The 23,643-nt window shown below is 46.4% G+C and overlaps 1 protein-coding gene across 1 annotated transcript in view; it reads right to left on the bottom strand.

Annotated features, from left to right (window-relative positions):
• Window positions 1-23,324, bottom strand: part of LOC113250069 (uncharacterized) — a 59,194-nt gene extending 35,870 nt beyond the window's left edge. Inside the window, exons 1-4 of the mRNA XM_057305362.1 lie at window positions 23,127-23,324; window positions 13,438-13,592; window positions 6,640-6,872; window positions 2,135-2,197 (exon numbers count right to left, since the gene is read on the bottom strand). Of these exons, the coding sequence (XP_057161345.1) occupies window positions 2,135-2,197; window positions 6,640-6,694 (118 nt within the window). The 5' untranslated portion in view covers window positions 6,695-6,872; window positions 13,438-13,592; window positions 23,127-23,324. The remainder of the gene's footprint in view (window positions 1-2,134; window positions 2,198-6,639; window positions 6,873-13,437; window positions 13,593-23,126) is intronic.
• Between the last annotated feature and the right edge of the window lie 319 nt (window positions 23,325-23,643).

Below are 23,643 nucleotides of genomic sequence, written 5' to 3'. Positions count from 1 at the left end.
CAACAGCTGCTCTCAGACCTCTATGAAATTAAACTAGAGCTCAACCACAGCAAGAAATCTTGGGAAATCCCCAAATAGCTGGAAATTTTTTAAAAATGGTCAAAGAGGAAGTTTCACGAGAAGCCTGAAAAGATTTTGAACTAAACGAAATGAAAATATACATTGACAAAAATGTATGCAAAGGCAGTGCTTGGGAGAATTTATACTACTGAATGTCATCGTGTTGGAAAGTAAGAAAGATTCAAAGTGAATAGGCTTCCTCCTTAGAAAACAAGGCAAAAAAGAGTCATGTCATATAAAGCAAGTAAGAGAAAAAAAATCCTATAATTGCAGATACCAATGAAATGGAACACAAAAAACTCTCAGACAAAATCAACCAAACCAAGACAAAAGCTGGTTCTTTGTAAATATCAGTAAAATGGATAAAGCTCTAGCCTGACTAACCATGAAGAAAGAGGGAAGACACACATTAACAACAGATGAAAGAGGAGACGTCACGTTGAAAGGATTCTAAAGGAATACATGGAAAAATTCTAGGATTCCTGAAAGGAAAGAGGCCAATTCCTTCAAAGTCACAAAACTACCAAAACCCACTGAAAGGAAATAGATGATCTGAACAGGCAGGTATCAAAAACATTTAACCGATAGTTAATACATTTCCCAGAAAGGAAGAGCCGGCCCCAGATGGTTTGACTGGTGAATCCTATCAAATCTTACAAAGCAAAACACAGTCTTGCTGTGTCATCCAGCCATCTCACTCCTAGGTATTTACCCGGTTGAGTTGAAAAATGTGTCCGCATGAAAACTGGCCCAGGAGTGCTTCTATCGGCTTGATTTACAAACACCAAATCTAGAGGCGACTAAGCTGTCCTACACTAGGTGAACGGAGAAACAACCGGCAATACACCCTTACGATGCAATACGATTTGGTAATAAACATAGCTGAGCTACTGGAGCACATAGCTGGCTCACTCAGTTAAGCATCCACCTCTTGATTTGGGCTCAGGTCATGATCTCAGGGGCATGATATCCAGCCCCACGTCAGACGGGTTCCCTGCTGAGCATGGAGGCTGCTGAAGATTCTCTCTCCCTCTTCCTCCGCCCCTCCCCACACACTTTCACTCACTCTCTCTCTCAAACAATAATAAAAAGAAGATTAAAAAAAATAATTGAGCAATCAAGTCACAAAAAGACATCGACGAATGTGAACTGTATAGATAAAAGTGAAAGAAGTCAGTCTGGAAAAGCAACATGCTTTACGGTTCCAACTAGATGACATTCTGGAGAAAGGAAAGCTATAGAGATGACAAAAGGTCAACGGTTGTTAAGATTTCTAGAGAAAGGGCAAAGGCATGAATAGGTTAAACACAGGATTTTCAAGGCAGTGAAGTTACTCTGTACATGGTGGATACACGACTTTACACATTTGTCAAAACCCATACTCCTGCACAACACAGAGCAGACCTTCCTAGCGATGCTGGCCTTCAATGAGTATTAATATCGCTACGCTGGTTTGTGATTCGTGACACGTGTTCCACACTGATGAAGCTTTTAAGGATTGTGGAAATTGTGCGCCAAGGGATAAGGATGATAGGGAAACTTTTTATATTATCTGCTCAATTATTATCTTAATCTAAACCTATTTGAAGTAATAACGTCTATTCATTAAAAATAATAAAATCTATTTTTCCTAATATTTGATAACAGACTAATGTCCATTCCTTAGCTTCACTATACCTACCATGAAATGTGAACAGACTTGAGTTGCAAATGCCATTTGACTACTGTGGTTATAAACTGATGAGTGACCAGCTAAATTAAAATTGTCACACGTGAAACAAAAAAATATGGCTTGGCATTTTTGTCTTAAGTATGGGACACTGAAAACTAGTGTAATGATTCTTCTTCTTCTTTTTTCTTTTAGAGACAAAGAGAGAGTGTGAGCAGAGGAGGGGCATAGGGAAAGGGAGAGAGAATCTGAAGCAGGCTCCATACCCAGCATGGAGCCCAACACGGGGTTCAATCTCATGACCCTGACATCATGACCTGGGCCAAAATCAAGAGTTGGACACCACCCAGGTGCCCCTAGAATAATTATTCTTGAATCAACTTAATGAATGAATTTCCACGGTACCTTCGACAGAGTCAGAAGTGGGGTGAACCTTCGGCTTTATTCTCCTGGCCAGCTTCCGGAGACCTAGAGAAAATATGGATGTTTTCTTCACTTTTGTTTTTTGTTTTCTCAGAGACCATGGGAAATGCATGACAACAGAAAGAGCTGTTGACATCTTGCTATCAGAAGGCCATAGGAAAAGGAGTGATAAGTTCATCAGAGTTCAAACTTTTGATCCCATGGTTCATCATTTGCCTAGCAAAGCCACCTGAGTCAGAGAGGGCTTTCGGAAGGTCTTAGGGTTCATATAGCCTTCAAATACCCCACAGAGAATGTAAACTGATGCAGTCACTATGAAAACACAATATGGGACTTCATCAAAAAAATTCACAAAAGAACTACCATTACACCCAGCAATCCCACTCTTGGATAAGAAATCCATTTGAATTCAAGTCTAGATTTCAGAGAAATATCTGCCCATGTTCGGCAGCACTATTTACCAAAGCCAAGCTATAGAGACAACTTAATGTTGAGTGGGGGAGCCGGGACAGGAATGGAGTTGGTTCCTTGGGGAGAGAGGTCCCAGAACACCTGACACCTGCCCAGACACCTGAGATCAAGCCCTGCAGCCCTGAACCAGGGCTCCCTCATCTCTTTCTCATATCCTCCAGCCCCGAGTTGTCTGTGGGAGACAGTGGATGCCCTGGGGGAGGTGCCTGAGCCAACAGCAAAGTCCAAATCCTAGCTCACCTTCGCACATCTAGGTTTCAACCCCTGACCCAGAACACAGTGCAGATGCCCCTTGACAAGCCCCTCTGAAGGGCCAGGGGAAGCCCAACTGTGGCCATCCTCCCACAGCATTCACCCTACTAGCTGTCTGACGTGGAGCCTTCCCCGGGACCAGTTGAGCACCCTCAGGGACCAGTGGTCTGCGGGGCTCCCAAGCTGATTCAGAACCCAGGACTTTCCAAACTAATTGTCACATGACAGCTCTACCAAGAATTAGCTTCCCTTCAACTGACCAACCCTGGCTGAGCAGTTCCTGTGAATTAACTGGAAAAATGGCCACCTGGGCTAGTGCTTTGCTGGTTTAATAAATTAAGCCTATGACCTCTAGTATCTCACTGGTATTGATCTAAGTAAGTCTCCAAACTGCCTGGGCTAAGGCCTGGCTAAGAGTGAACCGGGACTGCACTGGCTCTGAATGGGCACCTTCCCTGTTCCTTCCTTCCTTCCCCAGATCCAGTCTTTATAGACTCCTCATCCTTCTCTAAACCCTGCAGTGGCAGGGGACCAAGCCCCACCTCCTTTGAGAGGGACCCCTCAGGGACGCCTGTGTGGCTCAGTGGGTCACGCGTCTGACCTGGCTCAGGTCATGATCTCAGGGTCCTGGGATCGAGCCGGGCCTCTGTTTCTGCACTCAGCTTGGTGCCTGCTTGTCCCTCTTCTCCTCCCCCACCCCACATCCCCCTTACTCACCGCTTCTGCTCTCTCATTCTCTCTCAAATAAAATCTTTTTTTAAAAAATCAGGGAATATACAAAGGACACATAGAGAGGGACCCTTCCATACCCACACCCTGGAGAAGCTCCCCCATCACGACTCTCCGTAAGGATCACCCACACCTGCTTTTGCATTTAAATCTATCATCTGCTGTATACTATTTTGCACATGATAATAAGCAACCTTTTATTGAGAGACTTAGATTCAGATCTAAGCACGACTTTCTGTTGCATTTCATCTCACATCCTTTGTGAGGAAGCTCATCAATTGTTGACGATTTGTCAATAATGAAGTTCTATCATTGAAAACCAAGCACCATTATTCATTTGATGCTGTTTGACTTCTAGTCTTGCTTTGCAAGGCTATGTGTATATAGTCATGAAGCATGGCCTCTCTCCATGCTTGCACTTACTAGCCAACAATGGGAGAGCTCCGGAAGGAGCAAAGGCCCCCACTGGAGCATGGACACTCCCTGGCCTAGCTGGAAAAGCGCGTCCAAACAAGGATGATGGACAGCAGGCTGTTACGAGTGTTTGAGTTCTTGTTGGTCACTGTCCCTAAAGTGTGTAGTTCATGGCATTCAAGCATTTTTTTAGGGCTCATGGGGAGAATGTTATCAAATCTACAACACTATGTCCCTGATTCCTTTCTCTCTGTTTTTAAAATAGGCTCCATGCCCAACATGGGGACTGAACTCACGACCCTGAGATCAAGAGTCAAATGCTCCACTGGCGGAGCCAGCCAGGCACCGCTCAGCATGCTCCCTATTCTTATTCTATTTGTGCCATGCCCTGAAGAGTGACCATGCCATGACACTGATTGGCCAGGCACTGACCAGCTCTGGACAGAAGGTTAATCATGAACTGGTTCTTTGAGTCTTATTTTTCCTTGTCCCAGCAGTGTCCCTAAGGTCACAGGATGTCGGCATGACTAGGGCTTACTCATACTGACAATGCCATCAAACACCATGAAAGGGTCTCCTCCATTCTGACCAGATTGAGGTCAGGTGCTGAGGAGTAGCCCAGTGTTCAAACAGAGTTTGACTGGCTTGTCCTAAATGGTGCCTCCAAACCCTCAGAATCTTTGGACTGAACACAATCATGGCTTCAAACGGACCAGGCTTTCTACGTCCTTTTCAGATGAATGACTATGGCAAGATCTGGACATCTATGGCTCAAGAGCTTCCCTGGGCTATGTGACCACTGAGGTGACCTCATAATGACAAACAGTGTTTGGGATTCCCCTTGGCTCAGGGAATTCCTGACATCCATGCAGATGCTAAAGCTTCTTTGCACAGTAACTACTGATCCCATGACTGAGTCATAAGTGCAGTTCGGTTCAGTAGTTAGAGCACGAGCACTGGACTGCAGGCCTGGGTTCACCTCCTGGCTCCTTTACTTAGAGGAGTTCATGAACCTGGTCACATTCATCTCTGTGCCTCCGTTCCTCCACCTGAGGAACAGGGAGAGGAAACAAATCATCGCATAAGTGTGTGATGAGCATTGAATGAATGAACACCTGTCACGTGGTCAGAAAGGTGAATTAGAGGGTCTAGATCTTGTCTGACATCTCACAATTTCACAAGTTCCAGAGCTGGATTCAAATCTGGGAGTCTGAGTTCCCACACCATTGCTCTGTGACACACAGCTGCTTTGCCTAAATACAAGCATTTTACCCCAACATGATTTCCTCTGGACAGAATCAGAGGCAAACAACAACAACAACAACAAAAAGCAAACGAGCAAATCTATTGCTGTCTCCCTGAATCCACTCTCTGGGGCCCTTGTCCACAAATATCCATGACTGTTCTCTAGAATGTTCCAGTTGCCTGTCTTAAGGTCAGCAGATCAAATGAGATGAATCCCAGTGTAAAGGAAGGGAGGGTCACTGTTACAAAGTCTTGTGTTTTCAAACATGTGAAACAATGTCATCTTGCATTATTTATTCCTCACACAAATACAAGTGCCTCCAAACAAACTAGGAGTTCCTGAGACCCTTGTCAACTCATAGAAGAAAAAAAAAAAAAAACATAGCTTAGCTTTTGGGAAGAGATCTGGATGAAAGTTCAGGAGAACTAAGAAACACATTACATCAAAACCACTTTAATGTAGACACGTTCTGTTTTCAAGCTACAATCCTCTGTGCAAACGTATGCAATCATCTATATATACATATATACTTATATATATAATGCGTGTGTCTCTGCTCTTGTGTCTACATCACCTATTTTTCTTTGTGCATCACTAATAATCTGTGTACTTGCTTATCGATCACTCATTAACTCGATCCATTAACCAGTTACCCATCTTTCACCATACATTAAAGGCCGGCTATTCATTGCGGCACCGAGGAAAAAAGGTCATGCTATTGTCACCATACTTACGTCTGGGGCACTGAATGGGACGGGTGGTAGCATACCATTGAAATCTCTAGAAAATGTCATTTTGGATAACACCCAAAGTTCTTAGAAATGGAAATGTGTGTCTGGGGGTCATAAACTGAAATGTAGACTCTCATATTCTGAGGATCTCTTTGGGGCAACTATTGATAGGAACGAACCCACATGTCCCCAAAATCCTGAAATCCATACCCCTTTGGGGATGAACGGTACAGGGCAGACATTGTAAGACACTGAGAAAATAATGATAAATGTCCTCCATATCAACCTTTCTGGGTTCACTCTAAATTTCAGAAATGCATAATGTGAATATAGAATTTAGGATGCTTAAAAAAACTTAAACGAACATAGACACTGCCGTATTTCCCCCCCTTGAGAACCTAGGGGTGACAAGTGAGGAGTGCAGGATATCATGGAAGTAGTCCATTGTTCTCCATGGAGGACAAAAACCAAGGCTGCTAGGTCAGTAGAACCACCAACAGTAGAAATCAAGGGATAAAACAAAACTATAAAACATGTGTAGATGAAATTGGGAGAGAGGAAATTTTCAACGATGAGAAAAATAGTTTGAGAAAGAGTGAACTGAGTCCTAGCAAACAGCATTCAGAAGATCATTAGGAACATACCATCACAGCAGGAACCACAGCAGAAACCACAGCAGGAACCACAGCAATTTCCCATTCTGAGTTGGAGCAGCAGAGCAAACACCAATCCCTAGGAATGGGTCAGCTCAAAGAGTCCCAGCTGGAAAGGACAGCAGAGGTGTGGCTCAAGTCACCATGGCGATGGTGTCATCATAGACCTTTCAGAGTCAATGCAGCTGCACAGCGGCCAACTTCTGGTGTCGACAGGGGCCTGTCTTCACAGACAAGGGGGGCATGGGAGAGTAAATGCTTTGTTTCGAAAGTTGAACCCCACTCTCACACTTTCTCACTCTTTTTTTTTTTTTGAAAATAAAAGACATGAGGGGGGATGACCTGCCACCCCCCCCAAACAGAGTCACTAGCCAAACTTCAGGGTGAAGAGGGAAAAGAAAAACAGATTGAGAATAAATAGAGGTCCCACTCTTGATTTAAAACACCATCCCCACCCATTCTATCCTCCAGTCACCAGACATGTCTAGAATATAGTTTAAAATGGGTCCCAGGTGAAATGAAGAGCAGTGTTCACAGAAATTCCATTCTTCAAATCATTATTTCTCTAAGTATATACTAATGAAAGTATGTCATTCTCTCACCGTCTATGCATACTACCTGATTTTTCTCTGTGTATAGCTGAGAGGACGTACTTAGTTACCTCTCAACCTTTGTGAATTTCTTGGTTAGTATGTGTATATAAAGCAGACTCTTTCCTGAATAATGAGGGGGGAAATATCACTGTATCTTCACCACTGCATTTCTGTAATAGTGAACGGGTTGAGGGCAATACATACAACTAGTACTTTTCTAAATGAAGTACTTTAAATACTCCCCAAAATGCAGGGTTCAGTGTGTGTTCTGGCTCATGGATGGGCACTCAATAGACACAGGATTTTGATCTGTTCTTGAAAAGTAGCAATGGAAATGGAAGGAACCAGTTCCAAATATACATAAAGAAGGAAACCTTTTAGAACAAAACCAAGTGCCGTGGACTTAACCAAGGAACTACAATACATGCTAAAAAAACAAACAAACAACAACAACAACAAAAAACTGTATGTAGTCGGGGAACCTGGTGAATCCTTGGACTCTGAATTTTGGCTCGGGTCATGATCTCAGATTCGTGAGATCAAGCCCCAGAAAATAATGGCATAAAACAACCCCTTTACTTTGGTAAAGTACTATTTTGGTAAACCTGGTCACAAGGTTAGGAATTCATCCAGGACACAATGCTGACATTAGAAAATGAAAGGTTTCACATATCCACACCCAGGATGATCCCCACTAGGTAGAACTTGGGGTCCATGAAAAGAGCAGCCCTAGGCCCAGTGCCAATAAATAAACGAGGGCTTTCTATTTCTCAAATCCACAATCCAGAATCCAAGTTTTGCAGGCAGTTGGAACTTCCTGAGTTAGTGAACAGATTCTTTGCAAATGCCCACATCTATTCTTTGCATGTTCCCCAGATCTACTTCCCAGTAGGGTGGCCAGAGGGCAACCAAGGGGAGTCCATGATGCCAGTTGTGTAGCTGAACCTCTCAGCACCTCTTTCAGATTCTATCTGAACCGAATACCCACTTTGGACACTCCTCAGGGTAGCAGAAATCATGAGGTTGTCATTGGGTGTATCTACATCTGAGGTCATACCCATTGGAGAGAAAAAACAAATTCAGCCACTGGTCAGAATGCAGAGCCTGGACATAGAAGAGGCCCACATATTCCTTTTGCATTTCAGTGGCTTCTCTCTGCTCTTTCCACAGTCAATAAACCTTCCCACAGAAATCTGTCCTGAACATCGAACTCACGACTCAATTAATGATGCCTATAAGAGAGACCTTGTCTCACAATCATTAAGCAGTGAATCAGTAAAAATGTTGTAAGGAGGGAAATAAGCAAGACCAGACATAGGGGGCAGTATGATTTTTGAAGCCTTTGTTTTTTTTTTTGTTTTTTTTTTTTTGGACTCTGGGGTAGCCACAACCTTTTCCATATCAAAAGGTTAAGACACACATTAGTATCATTTTTCCCCCACAAAGCCAAGAAAAAGGATGAGACTGTGCTACATGTCTTGCGAGGGAAATCAAGAGTCGAGGCAGGTGCTTTCCATAGGAAATAGATTCCACCTGAGGTCTGGCATGGCAGGGAGACCTTCCACAAGGGCACCAGTCAAGAGCCCAAAGGAGGTGGGGAAGCAACGGGAAAGGAAGAGTGTATGAGGCGATCGCTCCTCCAAAGAATAGATGTCTCACAAGAAACCGAGCTGTCCTGATAATGGACTCTGTCGGGTGGCTCACTTGTGTACAGAGCAGGACTCAACCGTCAGTCTTTATCAGAGACCTACCAGGTCACTCTACTCTGCACTTGGGACTGAGGGGCACAGGCCCATAAAATGCCCAAAGTCAGGTAATTCCCACCTTTTGTGGGGAACCAACTGTGATATCACAATCTCTGAGTCATTAGTGAGGAAGGGGGCAGTGGGGTCGTTTCGGCATCCACGGCTTCACCTAGGGAATAGCTCTCAGCTAGGCTCCACATCTTTGATCTTGGAAACCAACTTCCCCTACTGCCAGTCGAACCTGACTCCATTCTTCCAAGAGACCACAGAGCACAGAGGACCCCTAAGGGGGGGCTTTATGCAGTCAATTGGTGCAGTGGAGGAAGGAGATGTGTTCACGTTTCAAGTACACCCGTGTGCTCTATTTCCTGACACCAACCACAACCAACTCGCCACGTTCTCCAACAATTCAATTCATACTCCACAGATTTCAGGGCTCAGTCCCACAAGTCTGTCCCCACTGCAGAGGCCAGTCACAAATGGGGTGTTCAAGCTACCCACACTTCTGCCCAACCACAAGGTCAGGTACTCCCTCAGACCCCCTCCTTAGGGTTGATAATTTCACTAGAATGACTTACATCCACAAGTGGATGGATAAAGAAGATGGGCTCCATGTATACAAAGGAATATGACTCAGCCATTCGAAAGGATGAATTCTTACCACTTACATCGACCCGGACGGAACTGGAGTGTATTATACTGAGTGAAACACAGCAGTCAGAGAAAGACAAGTATATGGTTTCACTCATAGGTAGACTCTAAGAAACAGTGCAGAGGATCATAGGGGAATGGAGGGAAAACTGAACTGGAGGTCATCGGAGAGGGAGAAAAACCATGAGAGACATTTAAGTATATGAAACAAACTGAGGGTTGCTGGAGGTGAGGTGGGGGGGATGAGGTAATTGTATGATGGGCATTAAGGGGGGGGCGCGTGATGCGATGAGCACTGGGGGTATACGCAAATGATATATTATTGAACACTAGATCTGAAACTAACGATGTACTATACGCTGTCTAATTGAATTTAAATTTTAAAAAAGGAAAAAACAATTATAAATACACTGTAATAAAAGTTATATGAATGAAGGGGAAAAAAAGATCGACTCAGAAGTCAGGAAAGCACTTTACTTACATCGACCAGTTTATTATAAAGAATACAACTCAGGAAACGCCCAATGGAAGAGATGCGTGGAGCAAGGAAGGTCTAAAGGGGGTGGGGAGTGGCAGAGAGCTTCCACGCCTTCTCTGGGGGAAAATCACTTTTCCAGAATATTAATGTGTTCACCAACGTCTTGTTCAAGACTTTTTATAACCCAATCTTCAGCCCCCTCCCCTCACAGATGGCCAGTGGCTGGGGCTGAAATTTCCAATCCTTGACTCCCAGTTTGGTCCTTCTGGTGACCAGCCCCACTGTGATGCCATTTCTGGGCCCCACCCTATGTCAGCTATTTAACCTAAACTCTGGAGAGGTCTGTTGGAGATTTTATGACGAACAAAAGTCTCTCCTATCCCTCAGGAAACTGCAAGGATTTTAGGAGTCCTGTGCCAGGAACCAGAAATTAATTAATTAATTAATTAATTAATTTATAAATTTTCCACAAAGCACTTCTCCAGAAAGGCTAGGCAGACAGGACATTGGCTTGCCTCTTCAAACTACTTCATGGTGGCTTCCCAGAGGGAGATCACCTGGACAGCTGAATGGCAGGATCATCTGTGATTTAAATGCTATTGTTTCCTGAAATCCTTTCATCCTTAAAGTGGAAATACCTAATGGGTCCTAAGTAAATGTCCTTTCTAGTGCTAACGAATGAACACACAAAATCAAGGGCACATGGTCCAAACCGAGAGAGATCTGAAATGCCGATTGGAAACCAAGTCTAGAATCCTCACTGGGCTTTGAGCTGAGATGGGAGAAGGATCCGAACTTAGGCGGATCCGCAGCTCTGCCTGCAGGTCCTGCCTGGCCCAGACACTAACCCAGAGCAGGGTTGAGTTCAAGGTGTCCTGACAGGGCAGAATTCTCCACCTTCTAGTTCAGGGCTCTCTGATAAATACCTAATGCAAGACACAGACATGGTTTCATGTTTTCTAATAAGCACACTGGAAACAAGAGAAATGAAAATGGTGAAGTAAATGTAAATGATGTTTTGGGTTTGGTTTTGTTTTTTAAGGAGGCTCCTGCCCAGTGTGGAGCCCAAGGCAGAGATTGAACACACAACCATCAAGACCTGAGCTGAGATCAAGAGATGGCATTTTAACCAACTGAGCCACCCAGGCACACTAAACAATGTATTTTTAATTCACTATCCCCCAAATGTTCACATTTCCACATGTGACACAAGAAAGGTGGCCACATTTCAAGGGCTCAAGAGCCACTCCGAGCTGGTGCTACCATATTGGACAGGGCAGACAGAGATCGTTTACTCATGGAATCCTATCGGCCAGTGCTGTTCAGGCTCCCTCAGGCTATACTGCACTTTGATTTATGAACATCCTGAAATAATCCACTTCTTCAGACTGAGTACTGAGACTCACATCTGTGCCAGGGATTCTCAAACCCAGAGTCAATGTGGGACAAAATTACGTACATGTTGCCAGGCATGGGTGGTAGTGGCTCAGTAACGGTTTAATCAACCTCGTCTAAACTCTCCATCTTGCTCTCTCCTTAGCCACCCTCTGGAGAATGTGAGAAACTCATGAATGGAATGAATGATTATCAATCATTTTAATGAATGAAAATAAATTAATGTAGGGCTCCTCTCTACTCGCCTTGAATCCTGGCTTCCAGGCGTTTACACGGTGAGGCGGCTTCCATTGGCGTTCTCGCTCTCCCTGTATTCACATCCTGTCAATGTCTCTTCAGTCTGAGATTAGTTTTACTCCATTAAGGGGTACATAATAGAATATTATACCCAGAGGGTGTACCTTCCCAGTTCTCTGGACACATTCTATTGGCTTCCAGTGGTCCCCAAGCAGGGAGTGCTTTGGCCCCCAGGGAACACTCGGCAATGTCTGGGTACATTGAAGGTTCCCAACTGTGGGGCGGGTGCTACTGGCATTTGGTGGGTAGAGGCCGGGGATGCTGCTCCACATGCTACCAGGCTCCCTGCAGCTCCCGCAAGAGTTCCCTTGCCCCAAATGTCAACAGAGCCAAGGTTGAGAAGCCCTGTCTTAAGCCATGTTTGCTAACACCCTTTAAGAAAAATGGGGGTTCCTAGGGGAGCCCTGAATTGGGCTCTGCATTCAACATGGAGTCTGCTTGAGATTCTCCCTCTCCCTCTGCTCCTCCAACTCATGCTGTCTCTCTCTCTCTCTCTCTAAAATATACAAATAAATCATCTTAAAAAAAAAGAATGAAAAATGGGGATTCCTCCTGATCTCTTTGAACCCAATATTAAACGGCCAATATCTATCTCTATGGAATTAGTCACAGACCCCACTGATGTAAAAAGGAATACACCTATTCTTATATTTCAATTTTTTCAAAGTAGCGGAAGTGTTTTGGGAAGTGTTCTCTCAAAGCTCACTCTCTGGACCCAGTCATTTCTCCCCAACTGTTTTTCTCCATGATTGCAAATATGTATTTTCAAGCATTGTTAGACAAACTGGAATGGGCCCCAGACCACCTGAAATTGGACAACAGCCTTTCCTTTTTGAAAATTTTGCAAGACAGCATAATAGAAACGAGACATCTAAAGTTGCAGTAAATCATATCGTGTCTTTTATCCAAACTAAAATTCATATTCACAGAACAATTATTACTGCTCAGCCATTTCACACCATTTTTCACCCCTTGTTAATGCTAATAAAGTGTATGAGTTTTGAATCTGCGGGTGGCTGACCAAAGTGTGACCCCACAGCATGTATAGCCTGTTAGAAGGCTGTGTGCCTCACAGTCAAATCCAACCACCATTTCTAAATATTGCAACTCACGAGTTTCGGATTTGCTTTCTTTTGTTCGCCACAAGTTTGGATACATTTGAAAATGTCCAAGAATAATGAGAATTGTAGACTTTACTTCTGAGATGGGAAATTACAAATAATTTTCATAACATCTTCATATTTCCCTTCTTGACATCGTACCACAACTTAGGTAAATGGCCTTTGGTTTATTCTTTGCATAATGTCCAATCAAGTTTTCTCCCTTCAATTATGCCATATTGTTTTACAGTACTCCTAGATAAGCAGGAAAGTGTAGGGAGCATGAAAATCAAGAGATAATATAAGGGAAATCAGATTGATTTCAAGTTATAAAATTAAATTCTACATCAATCCAGTAATAACTATTTGTTGTCTACTTTTTGCTGGATACTGCTTGTAGTTGATATCCAAAATCAAGACCACAGACCCAGCTATTAAATTTGTCTCATTCAAAAAGAATTAAGACCACACCCATCCAAAAAGAAAAGAATAGTAACCGATTCTATTAGAAATGTTTATAAGTTGGGTACCTGGGTGCTTCAGTCGGATGGGCGTTGGATTCTTGGTTTCAGCTCAGGTCATGATCTCAGGGTCCTGGGATCCAGCCCTGTGTCAGTTCCACACTCAGGAAGGAGTATGTTCCTCTCTCTCTCTGCTCCTCTCCCTGCTTGTGAGTGCTCTCACTCTGAAATAAGTAAATAAAATCCTTAAGAAAGGTATTTCTAAAAGGGAAGTTTAGAGTGATACAGGCCTAACTCAAGAAACAAGAAATGTCTTGGATAAGCAACCTAAATTTACACCTCAAGGAAACAAAAAAGAACAAAGGAAGGCAAAAGTTAGTAGAAGGAAGGAACATATCAGAACAGAAACAGATGAACTACAGACTAAAGAGACAATGGAAAGACTTTTAAAAAAACAATAGAAAGATCAACCAAAGACCCGGTTCTTCGAAAAGAACAAAGCTGACAAATTTTCAGCTGGACTCAGGGTGAAAAAAGGAATGAGAACTCCTAAGCAGCAATGGAAGAGATGTTCCCACGGATTCCGTAGATATACAGAGGCTCACAAGAGACTACTATGGACAACTACTCCCCAACACACTGGACGACCTAGAAGAACAGGATTAATTCCCAGAAACATGCAACCTTCCAAGACTGAATCACGAACTGAAAGAAATTCTGACTAGACCAGTTACCAGCGGAGAAATTAAATGAGTAACCGAAAGCCCCTCAATAATCAGAAGTCCAGGACCAAATGGCTTCACTATAAATTCTACCAAATGTTCAAAGGAAAATGAATACCAATCCTTCTCAAACTTTTCCACAAAAAAAAAAAAAAGGAACGCTTCCCAAATCATTTTAGGAGGCCAGCATTGCCCTTAACAAAAGCTGCCAAGATGCCACAAGAACAGAAAATTACAGACCAGTATATGTGATAAACATGGATATAAAAACCCTCAACAAAATATCAGCAAGCCAAATTCAACAATACAGGAAGAAGTACGATCAAGTAAGATTTATTTCACGGATACAGCGTGGTTCAAAATCCAAAAATCAGGGGCCCCTGGGTAGCTCAGTTGGTCAAATGTCTGCCTTTGGCTCAGGTCATGATCTCAGAGTCCTGGGATCCAGCCCCACCTCAGGCTCCCTGCTCAGCAGGGAGTATGCATCTCCTTCTTCCTCTAGGCCTCCCCCTGCTCCTGCTCTCTCTCTCTCAAATAAACAAAATCTTAAAAAACAAAACAGCCTATAGGCCCTCCCTCCGTACTTAACACCTCAACTGTCAGCAAGTCCTAAGCCAGGCTTCAACCCCAACCCCAACGCCAAAGTGACTCTCAGCTTCTCATTTCCAGCCAGTGAAGCAGAGTAGCATAGGCCACTCCCAAATATGCCATTTTCAAACATTATGTTGGATTAAAGTTACTTAAGAAACAGCCAGTGCCAGAGGACACTCGGACCTTCCCTCGCTGCACCAGGAGGAAGAGAGGCAGCCTCCTCACCAGCCATGGGCAGGTGAGGGCCGAGGTGGCTATACAACCTTGTTACTTCACTAGATTACCACCCCAAGCCCAAACCCCTCATCTTGTCAACGCTTCACCAATTGACTGTTTCTATTCATAGAAAGCATTAAAAACAGTCCGCTTTGGTCACTTTTGAGCCTTGTGTTTTGGGGGCTCCTGTACATACAAAATTAAATGGTTTTTTCCTGTTCATCAGTCTTTTAAAAAATTTTTTTATTATGTTACGTTAGTCACCATACAGTACATCATTAGTTTTTGATGTTGTGTTCCATGATTCATTGCTTGTGTGTAACACCCAGTGCTCCATGCAACACATGCCGTCCTTAATACCCATTACCAGGCCAGCAGATCCCCCCACCCCTCCCCTCCTAACGCTCAGTTTGTTTCCCAGAGTCCATAGTCTCTAATGGTTCATCCCCCCTTCAGCTTACCACCCCCTTCATTCTTCCCTTCCTTCTCCTACCAATCACCCTGTTCATCAGTCTTATGTCAACTTAATTCTTGGACCAACTGTAGAACCCAGAAGGGAAGAGGGAGAAGTTCTCACCCCTACACTATGAATCAAGAAAACAACTAGCCCCCTCTTACCGCCTCTGCATTTCAGGCACAGGACGCATGTCCATTTTACCCCCAAGGGCCAGAAAAGGACACAGTGAACAGAGGACAGAATTGGGCCTTCAGTGTGGGAGCCCCGTCCTGCCCAGGAGGACCTCCTGCTTCACACAGCTCCTTCCTGCTCTAAAATGGTAACATTCTGATGATTTGAATAAAAGAGAGACAAACGGAAAAGAAACTGGTCACTCTCCAGGAAGGGGATTTTGAGGGACTGGGAGAGACTGCAAGGCATGTGGGAACAAGGGGAGGTACATCCCAGTGCCAGGGGGTCAACACCAGCACAGCAGAGAGGCAGAAACTCCAGGGCCAGGGTTCCTCTGGAGAGGATGAGTTGTTTTGTAGAGTGGACAAAAAAACCGGGGTTGTCTGGAAGAGCCTTGGGGTACCTGCACCAGGAATAAGGTCAGGGCGGTGGGTCCAAGTCCCCCACAGCAGGGCCCGGAGCCAGAGCCGTGGCTAGGTCTATGACGGGCATGAGAACCTGTGAGGAGCAGCCCTGCCCAGCCCAATGCCAGAGCCCTCGGCCACTGGAGCCCAGAGCACCAAGGAGGGGTAGAGAGTGCACCAGGAAGGAGGTGGCCCAGAATCCTCTGCATGTCACATCCCACGGGCTGTGGTGGGTCACCGTTGGCCGTGCTGGCCAGCAGAAGAGAAAGGAGCCGACTACGCAGGGGCAGGTGCTAGAGACGCCAGGGCTCTGCCCACACAAGATGCTCTCTGTACTGTGGATGTTGCTGCCTGACTCCTGAGGGGCCCAGGGAGCTCCAAGAGAGCCCAGAGTGAAAAGTTTTCTCAGGAGGTGAGCCCAGGAAACAGAGGAAGCTGACAGAAGGCCTGTTGAAGCAGTTGCTCTGCTGGGCCCCCAAGGATCTGCCCACTGGGTGGGGGGGGTGGGGGGGGCTGCGGCGGCATCCCCCCAACCCCCAGGAGTCATGGGCGGGGGGCTGCTGGTCGGCAACTCCCCTAGAAGCCCGGCCCCAGGGTAGAGAGCACCTTCGGGCACAGGGCACTGCCAGCGTCCCAGACGCTGCGGGATGGGCCTTGGCGGGGAGTGCCGGGCCCCGACCACGCACATGGCATCTGCCACCATCCAGAGGTCACGGTTTCTATCTTCGGGGCTGCTTCTGGCCATCATTTTTCTATGCATATGAACGTGAAACAAAACTGATTTTACTTCAAGTGCAGACTTTTCATTCGTGTCTTCTCACTACATCTCCCAAGCGTCATTCTTTTCCTTCAGAAACGTGAGTTTTGATGGCTGTACCATTCCACCGCATGGACCTGCTCTTCCAGGTGCCACCAGCACTGAGCCAGAAGCAGGGTGTTCGCAGCTCGATTTCCCAGGACTCCTCTGCCACTGAAACACAGAGACGACGAGGCCCACTTCCTACAGCCACGGCGCTGGCTCTGAGGCAATGCATGGGACAGCAAGGACAGCATCACCATGTGCACCTGCAGGAAACCCGGCTTATTATCCCTGCCTCTGCTCCAGCTCCCACATGAACCACTGGGAGAAAGCCCCTCAGCCTGCGGGTATGTTCGTACTTTCCTCTTATCTGCCCTAAACTCAGGGTGATATACCCCAGTCCCCACTCTGGCCTGGTGAACATACAGACGGGCACCTCAAATGTCCTTACAAAGCCCTAGCCTCAACGGACAATAGAAGAGAGCCCTTCCCTGTGCCTAAATGGCAAAAGCAAGCAGATGAGTACCCGTTCTTGCATTTCTAGAGAATAACAGGAGATAGTTTTGAGGGAGAAGAGTGTTTTGACAGAAAAGACTAGTTACATAATTACACTTCGAGCGAGATCAGAAACATTAGTGTGTGGGAAGCCAGTCTTGCAAAGAGATGTTTCCATTTATTCCCTATGAACACTGATCTGAACATTTGGAAGCTGTTTTCTCAACCCTCCTACAGCATCTGCAATTTGGGGTGCTAGCTGTAATAATATTCAGGTCACAGGTTACCCTGACAACATTTGCTACCATTACAACTGGACCATTACAACAAGATGTTCAAATGTGGTGTTTTTCTGCATTACAGGTAGACATAGCACTATTGTACTTTCTGTCTGTCTTGCCATGGTTGGAATGCTTAAAGTATTTATATACTGCCCTCTCCTTACCTGGATTTTTGTGATTTTTAGTGACCCCCCCCACTGCCCTGGGACTATGGATCAAAATGTAAACTTTTGAATGTCCCTTAGGAGCTCTTATAACCTGGCTCCAACCTGCCTTTCCCGGTTCTTCTCCCTGTCATGTCCGTGTGAAACCTCTGCTGGGGAGCACCAGCTAGATGCTGGCACAGGGTGACGTCTTGGGCGACAAGAAGAAATTCTCTGGTGCGGGAGACACGGTGAAATACTAAACAGCCATGCGTTCCAGTGAACATTCGCTGAGTGCTTACCACGTGCTGGGCGTTGTCCTAAGGTCCTCAGGCACAACTCAGTCAACACTAGGAGGGAGAGGGGTGTTATTCCCATTTGAGGGATAGGGAAACCGAGGCACAGAAAGGCTCAGTAACGTGCTTAAATTCATCAGGCTGGGCTACTGAGTCTGCAGGGTTGCCCACATTGCCTTTGGCCTGTCTGGAGCATGGTGCTTCAAACCCAGGGGAGAGCAGAGCAGGCAGCCCGGGATTCTTGAGTGCATTGTGCAGATCTTGGCTTGCTGGGGGTGCAGGGGAGAGTGAATCACACCACCTCGATGTGAGGTTGGGGAAACTTCCTGAGAACAGCTGGCTGACTCAGATCCTGAGATCGGTGTTGTTTGGCCTTTCCTCTCGCTGGGTCTCGCCCTCCACAGCCTGAAGAGGCTGAGCCCGTCGACCCTCCCACATGCCCCAGTCCTGCCACTGTGCCCCGAGTGGACTCAGTGCCCAGGGAGTGACGTGGCTACAAGTGCAGGGTGGCAAGAGGGGCCACCACTCAGAGTGAGGAGTGGAAGGAGCCACAATGGCCCTGAGAGGGACTGGGGGCCCACTGACCCCAGCCTACGGGGCCTGCGTGCAGGTGACAGCACCTGCTCCATCCACCATGGAAACGGCACACGACGGGAAGGCACACAGGTTTCAAGTCCACATGAAAGTCTCTGTGACCAAAAATAAAAGGGGAACTTTTGCAACATCCGTGACATTGAATATTGTTAATTAGTTAATGATCATGTTGGGTGGTGTTTACTGGGCTAAGTTGCCCAGACCCTGTGTCACGGCACTAACAGAGCAGAGTCAGGCCTCCAACCCAGATTCAGAGCCCAACAGCGGACTCAGGTCTCTCAGCCACTTGGTACTCTGATGCTGCCAACGAGTAAGGTATGTGAGAGCCCATAAGGAAGGGGCGACTCCCCAAAAGAAAAATGGCCAAAGGACGTGTTACGGGCTGAATGGCATCCCCCAAATTCACAGGTTACAGTCCTTGCCCTGAGCATCTCCAATGTGACTGTATTTGGGGAGAGGGTCTTTACAGAGGGGATTAAGGTGAAATGAGGTCACTAGGGTGGGCCCTGATCCAGGGGGGACTGGCACCCTTACAAGAGGAGATCAGGACACAGGCACACACAGCGGGATGACCAGGTGAGGGAAGACATGGGAGGGGGGACAACGAGAGAGGCTGCTGGAGACACCAGCCCAGCCATGCCTGGATCTCACACCTCCAGCCTCTGGACTTGACAGAAAATAGATTCCTGCTGTTTAAGAAACAAACTAGTACAGAATATAAACTGGAAATTCCCCCCCCCCCAAAAAAAATAATAACTTATGGCCAGTAAACTTTGAAAATGTTCTCTTCATATGTTCTATTTAATGTATCAAACTGGCCCAGATAAAAACAAACAAAAAACAAACAAACAAAAAGCCCATTAATGTTGATGTTGGTGAAGGTGGAGTGAGATGGGCACTGCTGTCAGGAGAGCTGACTGACCCAAAGTTTCTGGAGGGAAGAAGTTTCGATCCCGAGCCTATCGAGTGTTGGCAACGACGTGCAGAACCATGGGGGTCCTTACACCTGCTGGTGGGAGTACAAATGGCTATTACTGCTCAGGAAAGTGGTCGGGCGTCATTGTGCAGAGTTGAAAAGGCTCCAACTCTGTGGCCCACCAAGGCTGTTCCCGGGTGTGTGCCCCGGGGAACCCTTCCACCTGCGCGCCAGGAGGCAAGCACCAGGATGCTGGAGGCGCTGCGAGCATCCCGTCCGGTGTGTGCAGAGCCAGACAGCCAAGGTGTGTATGTAGGAAAGATTCGTGACGTGGCAAGAGAGGAGCAAAGTCACAGAAAAACACAGGACAGGAGTTTGCATGAAATCTAAAAATATGCAGCACTAGTATTAGCTTTTTAGGCTTAAGTTTACCTCTACGAAAATCATGCAGAAAATTGAAGGAGAGATAAACACAAAATCCCTCAGGGGGCCTGGCGGGCTGTCCATGCTAGACGGGGTGGCAGGGACACGGGCAGGCCACCGCTGCTAAACATGCACGTGCTAGAACGAAGAGAATCCTTTCTAAGTAGGAACTATTTTGTAATTAAAATAGTAGAAAAATGAACAGAAGAAAAAAATCATAACATTATTTTGGGGCGGTGGAATTGTGGGTGATTCTCATTTTCTGCCTGTTACTTGTTTGAATTTTCTGTTTTTTTAAAAAGTCTATAGTGAACGTGTTGTTTTTATCTTATGATCGTCCTTTTTTATTATAAATCTTTCAAACATACAGGAAATACTGGGAATGATATAGATGAAACACCCAAATATTGATTGTACCAAACTGAACAAATCTTGAGATTTTGCCAAATTGGACTGTTTTTGTTTTCATATAAGAGAAGAGACAGAAAAAGTTGAGGTTGTCTGGTGGCCCCACCAGCTCCTCTTCCTCAGAGGCCACGCCCCGTCTCAACTCCAGGTGTAGTCCTGTCCATGAGCTCACACGTTGACTGTACATGTAAATGACTATAGTAACACTCCTGGAGGTTTAAATGTACAGGAACATTCTCACGCTCTGTGGATTCTCCTGCAACTTGTTTTCCCCATGAACACATGCTTGTGAGACTTCCTCACGTTAGCTCGTGTAGATCTTGGTCATTCCTGTAACTGCTATCATGTTTTCTGTTGCGTGAAGAGCCCAGGATACACATTTCTGTTGCCTGATTGATGGACACTTGGGTGTCTGGCTCTTTGTTTTTCCCTGTTATTGAACACGACACTGCAAGAGTGTCCCGTGTGTGTCTCCTTGGGTAGAGGTGTGAGAACTCCAGGATTTAAGACCTGACAGGAAGGGCCTCCGGGATGGAGAGGACAGATGGGGTCACCTCGCCCAGACATGACCATATCATTCTCCGGGAGCATATGAGCATGTGTTTGCCCACTTACCCATCTCACCTGGGTCGTATCAAGACTTTCTAGGACTCCCAATCTGAATAATGTAAATGCTACCCCATCATGGTCTGAGTTCTCCTTTCACAGTGCTTTCTCAAACAGACGCACAAACGTTACAGATGCCCTTCAAAGTACGTGATGAGATTTTATCTTTGGACAGTGAGACTCGTGTGATGACAGTGGGCACAACCAGGCAGGGATGGCCGTGGAGTCACATCGAATGTAGACTTTAGAGGCACAGAAGGGGCAAAGGACCAGCAAGCACAGTGGGCTGGCCCTGGCTCAGGCCACAACGTCCCCATGTTTGCGAGGAGGACCCAGGATGAGACTGTGACAGGACAGAATTCACATTCTGTGCTCCAGAAAGGTTTCCTGTCTCACAGCAAGCTGGGGACGCCCACTGGGTCATCAGATGTTTAGCCCTGCTCTGTCCAGAAGAGGCAGCAGCCGGGGCGTGGTGCTGAGGGGCTCCAGGAGACTTCTGGCCCATCCATGCACTCTGCAGACCATCTCCCGCCCCAGGTCTGGAGCACAAGGTGTGGGGCCTAACAGGTGTCTGGGATCCCATCTCATCCGACAGGATCTGAAATACCATTTCACCAGCAGCTTCCTCGGCGGCTCCTTGTGATTTTAAAATAGCAAGAACCTGCGGTTCCGAAGGTCACCCATTTCAGAATTACTGTACTCAGCAAAATACCCCACCCAGCAACTCCAGAAATCGCACAAGGAAGGGTCAGACTGAGGAGGGCCCAGCCTGGCAGCAGACGACGTCAGGATGCCTCAGGCTCTGTCCTCCCCATGTTCGTGACTCAAGAACTCAAAACTATTTGCCTCTCTAGTTGTTACCTAGAAGGCAAACCTGATTCCATCACTTTGCTGCTCAAAGCCCTTGGGGGACTCCCTACTGCCCTCAGCACAGATTATTTAAAAATGTTTTCTAATGAAGTAAAACCCTTTTTCAAACTGAATCTTAGAATCCTAATATCAGAAGCAGGTGTAAGTGGTGAATTTCACTACCTGTCTGTAAGCTCAGGTTTATAATCTTCCTGTAAACCACCCAGTACACGAGCTAACATATCTGGGGGTCTGCCGCGAGTCTGGATTAGGGACATAGCCTATCAGAGGCTGGCCTGGGTCTGGAGAGTAGATCGAGCCTGGGGCCCTGGCCGTTAGATGCCTGATTTCACAGGTCTGGGCCCCTGGGCACTCCCTGCATGGCAGAGCCGGCCATCCCCAGGCAACCCAGGCCCGGCCCTGCCCACATCCGCAGGCAGGGATCTGCCTACACTCTCACAGGAAGAAGGCATTCCCTCTGGCTGAGTGGATGTCCCTCTTCCCTTCCTCCAGGACTCCAGAGGCCACTCATCGACAAGATCCAGCTCTAAAGCCACCTTCCGTCCGCTGAGAGCCCCTTGGCCTGGGGGACCCGCTTGTGGATCATCTCGTGAACCGTTATTAGTCACCTATCACATTGCATCATCCTTGTGCCTCTCCCCAGTGGTGCCATGAGCCACACGCCTCCTGAGGACAGGTGCATCTTCTTCACTCCTTACTGCCCACCATGCAGGCGACACCACGCATAGGGGAAGCCCTGAATTTGTCATGGTGAAGGGGTGACTAAATAAGGGAACTGATGATTTCTTTTTTTTAAATAAAACTTGCCTCCTTTGGGGAACTAAGAAAAAATAAGGCTTTTCATCAATGCTATCAGAGTTGCCCCCCTGAATGAAACATTAAAAGTAAACCATTTCCTAGGGACCCAAGGCACAAAATTCACGCTGGAAACTTCTTAGAAGGATGAGGTGAAGGCCCTGCAGCCGAGGATGTTTCCTGGAACTTGGGAGCAAAGTCCAGGTCTCTGGTTCCCATGAAAAACGAGGCTGCTGCTTCCCAGACACCCATGGAAACAGCCTGGTTATTTCAGAGCTGAAGGAAGGGCCAATTACAGATGGTTTTGTTGTGAACCATGAACAAATGGAAGAAATTCTGGGCTAACAAAATGTAAATTTCAATCTGCAAAGAAACCTCAGAACACAGCTCCCAGGACAGTAGAGGGTCCCACATTTCCCAGCGCTAAAAATGCCGGGCTGTGGCAGGCAGGATTTTGTTGTTGTTGTTGTTGTTGTTCAACCTCTTTGACATGTAACAAGAACAGAGGAAATCAATGCAATTGCGATTTCCCTCTGAGCTACGATCTCTTTAATCACGGCCGCTTCCTTACCCAGAGCGATGCCGTTGGGCTCCTCTGGCGGCTGCCACACCATCCACACGGACTGAGTGTCACTTCTGGCAACACGAGCCTCACTGGCAGGCCCGGGGCTGGAGGGAGGAGAGGAAACCATGAGGCAGGTGCCTCTACGGTGTTACGTGGAGACATGACGTGGAGACAGCCCAGGACTCTGTGGGCTGGCCGAGCATTCTCTACCACAGCTGACTCTGTGCATGGACCAGACACTCTAAGGCCACAGACGACTTCTGGAATCTAGCTGACTCCGTGTGGCCCCCTAATGATGGTAAGAAAACACCTCATTTAGAATCCAGATCATCTGCTTTTCCAACTTCTAGAAGCGGTGCTCACACACTGTGCTGGGAGCCCATGAGTGCAAGGGGTGCGAGGCTGCAAGCACATCAAGCTGGAGGTCAAGATTCTGCCCATCTGGGCTGAATCCTTTCGGGAGCTTGACACCTGCCAGCAAGTGTTAGGTAAATCAGATGGCCTAAAGTCCCTCCCCACTGAC

Source organism: Ursus arctos, unplaced genomic scaffold (genome assembly GCF_023065955.2).
Source record: "Ursus arctos isolate Adak ecotype North America unplaced genomic scaffold, UrsArc2.0 scaffold_32, whole genome shotgun sequence".
NCBI classification, from domain to species: Eukaryota; Metazoa; Chordata; class Mammalia; order Carnivora; family Ursidae; genus Ursus; species Ursus arctos.
The sequence above is the reverse complement of the archived record's forward strand: the minus strand, read 5'-3'. Positions and strand labels throughout refer to the sequence as shown.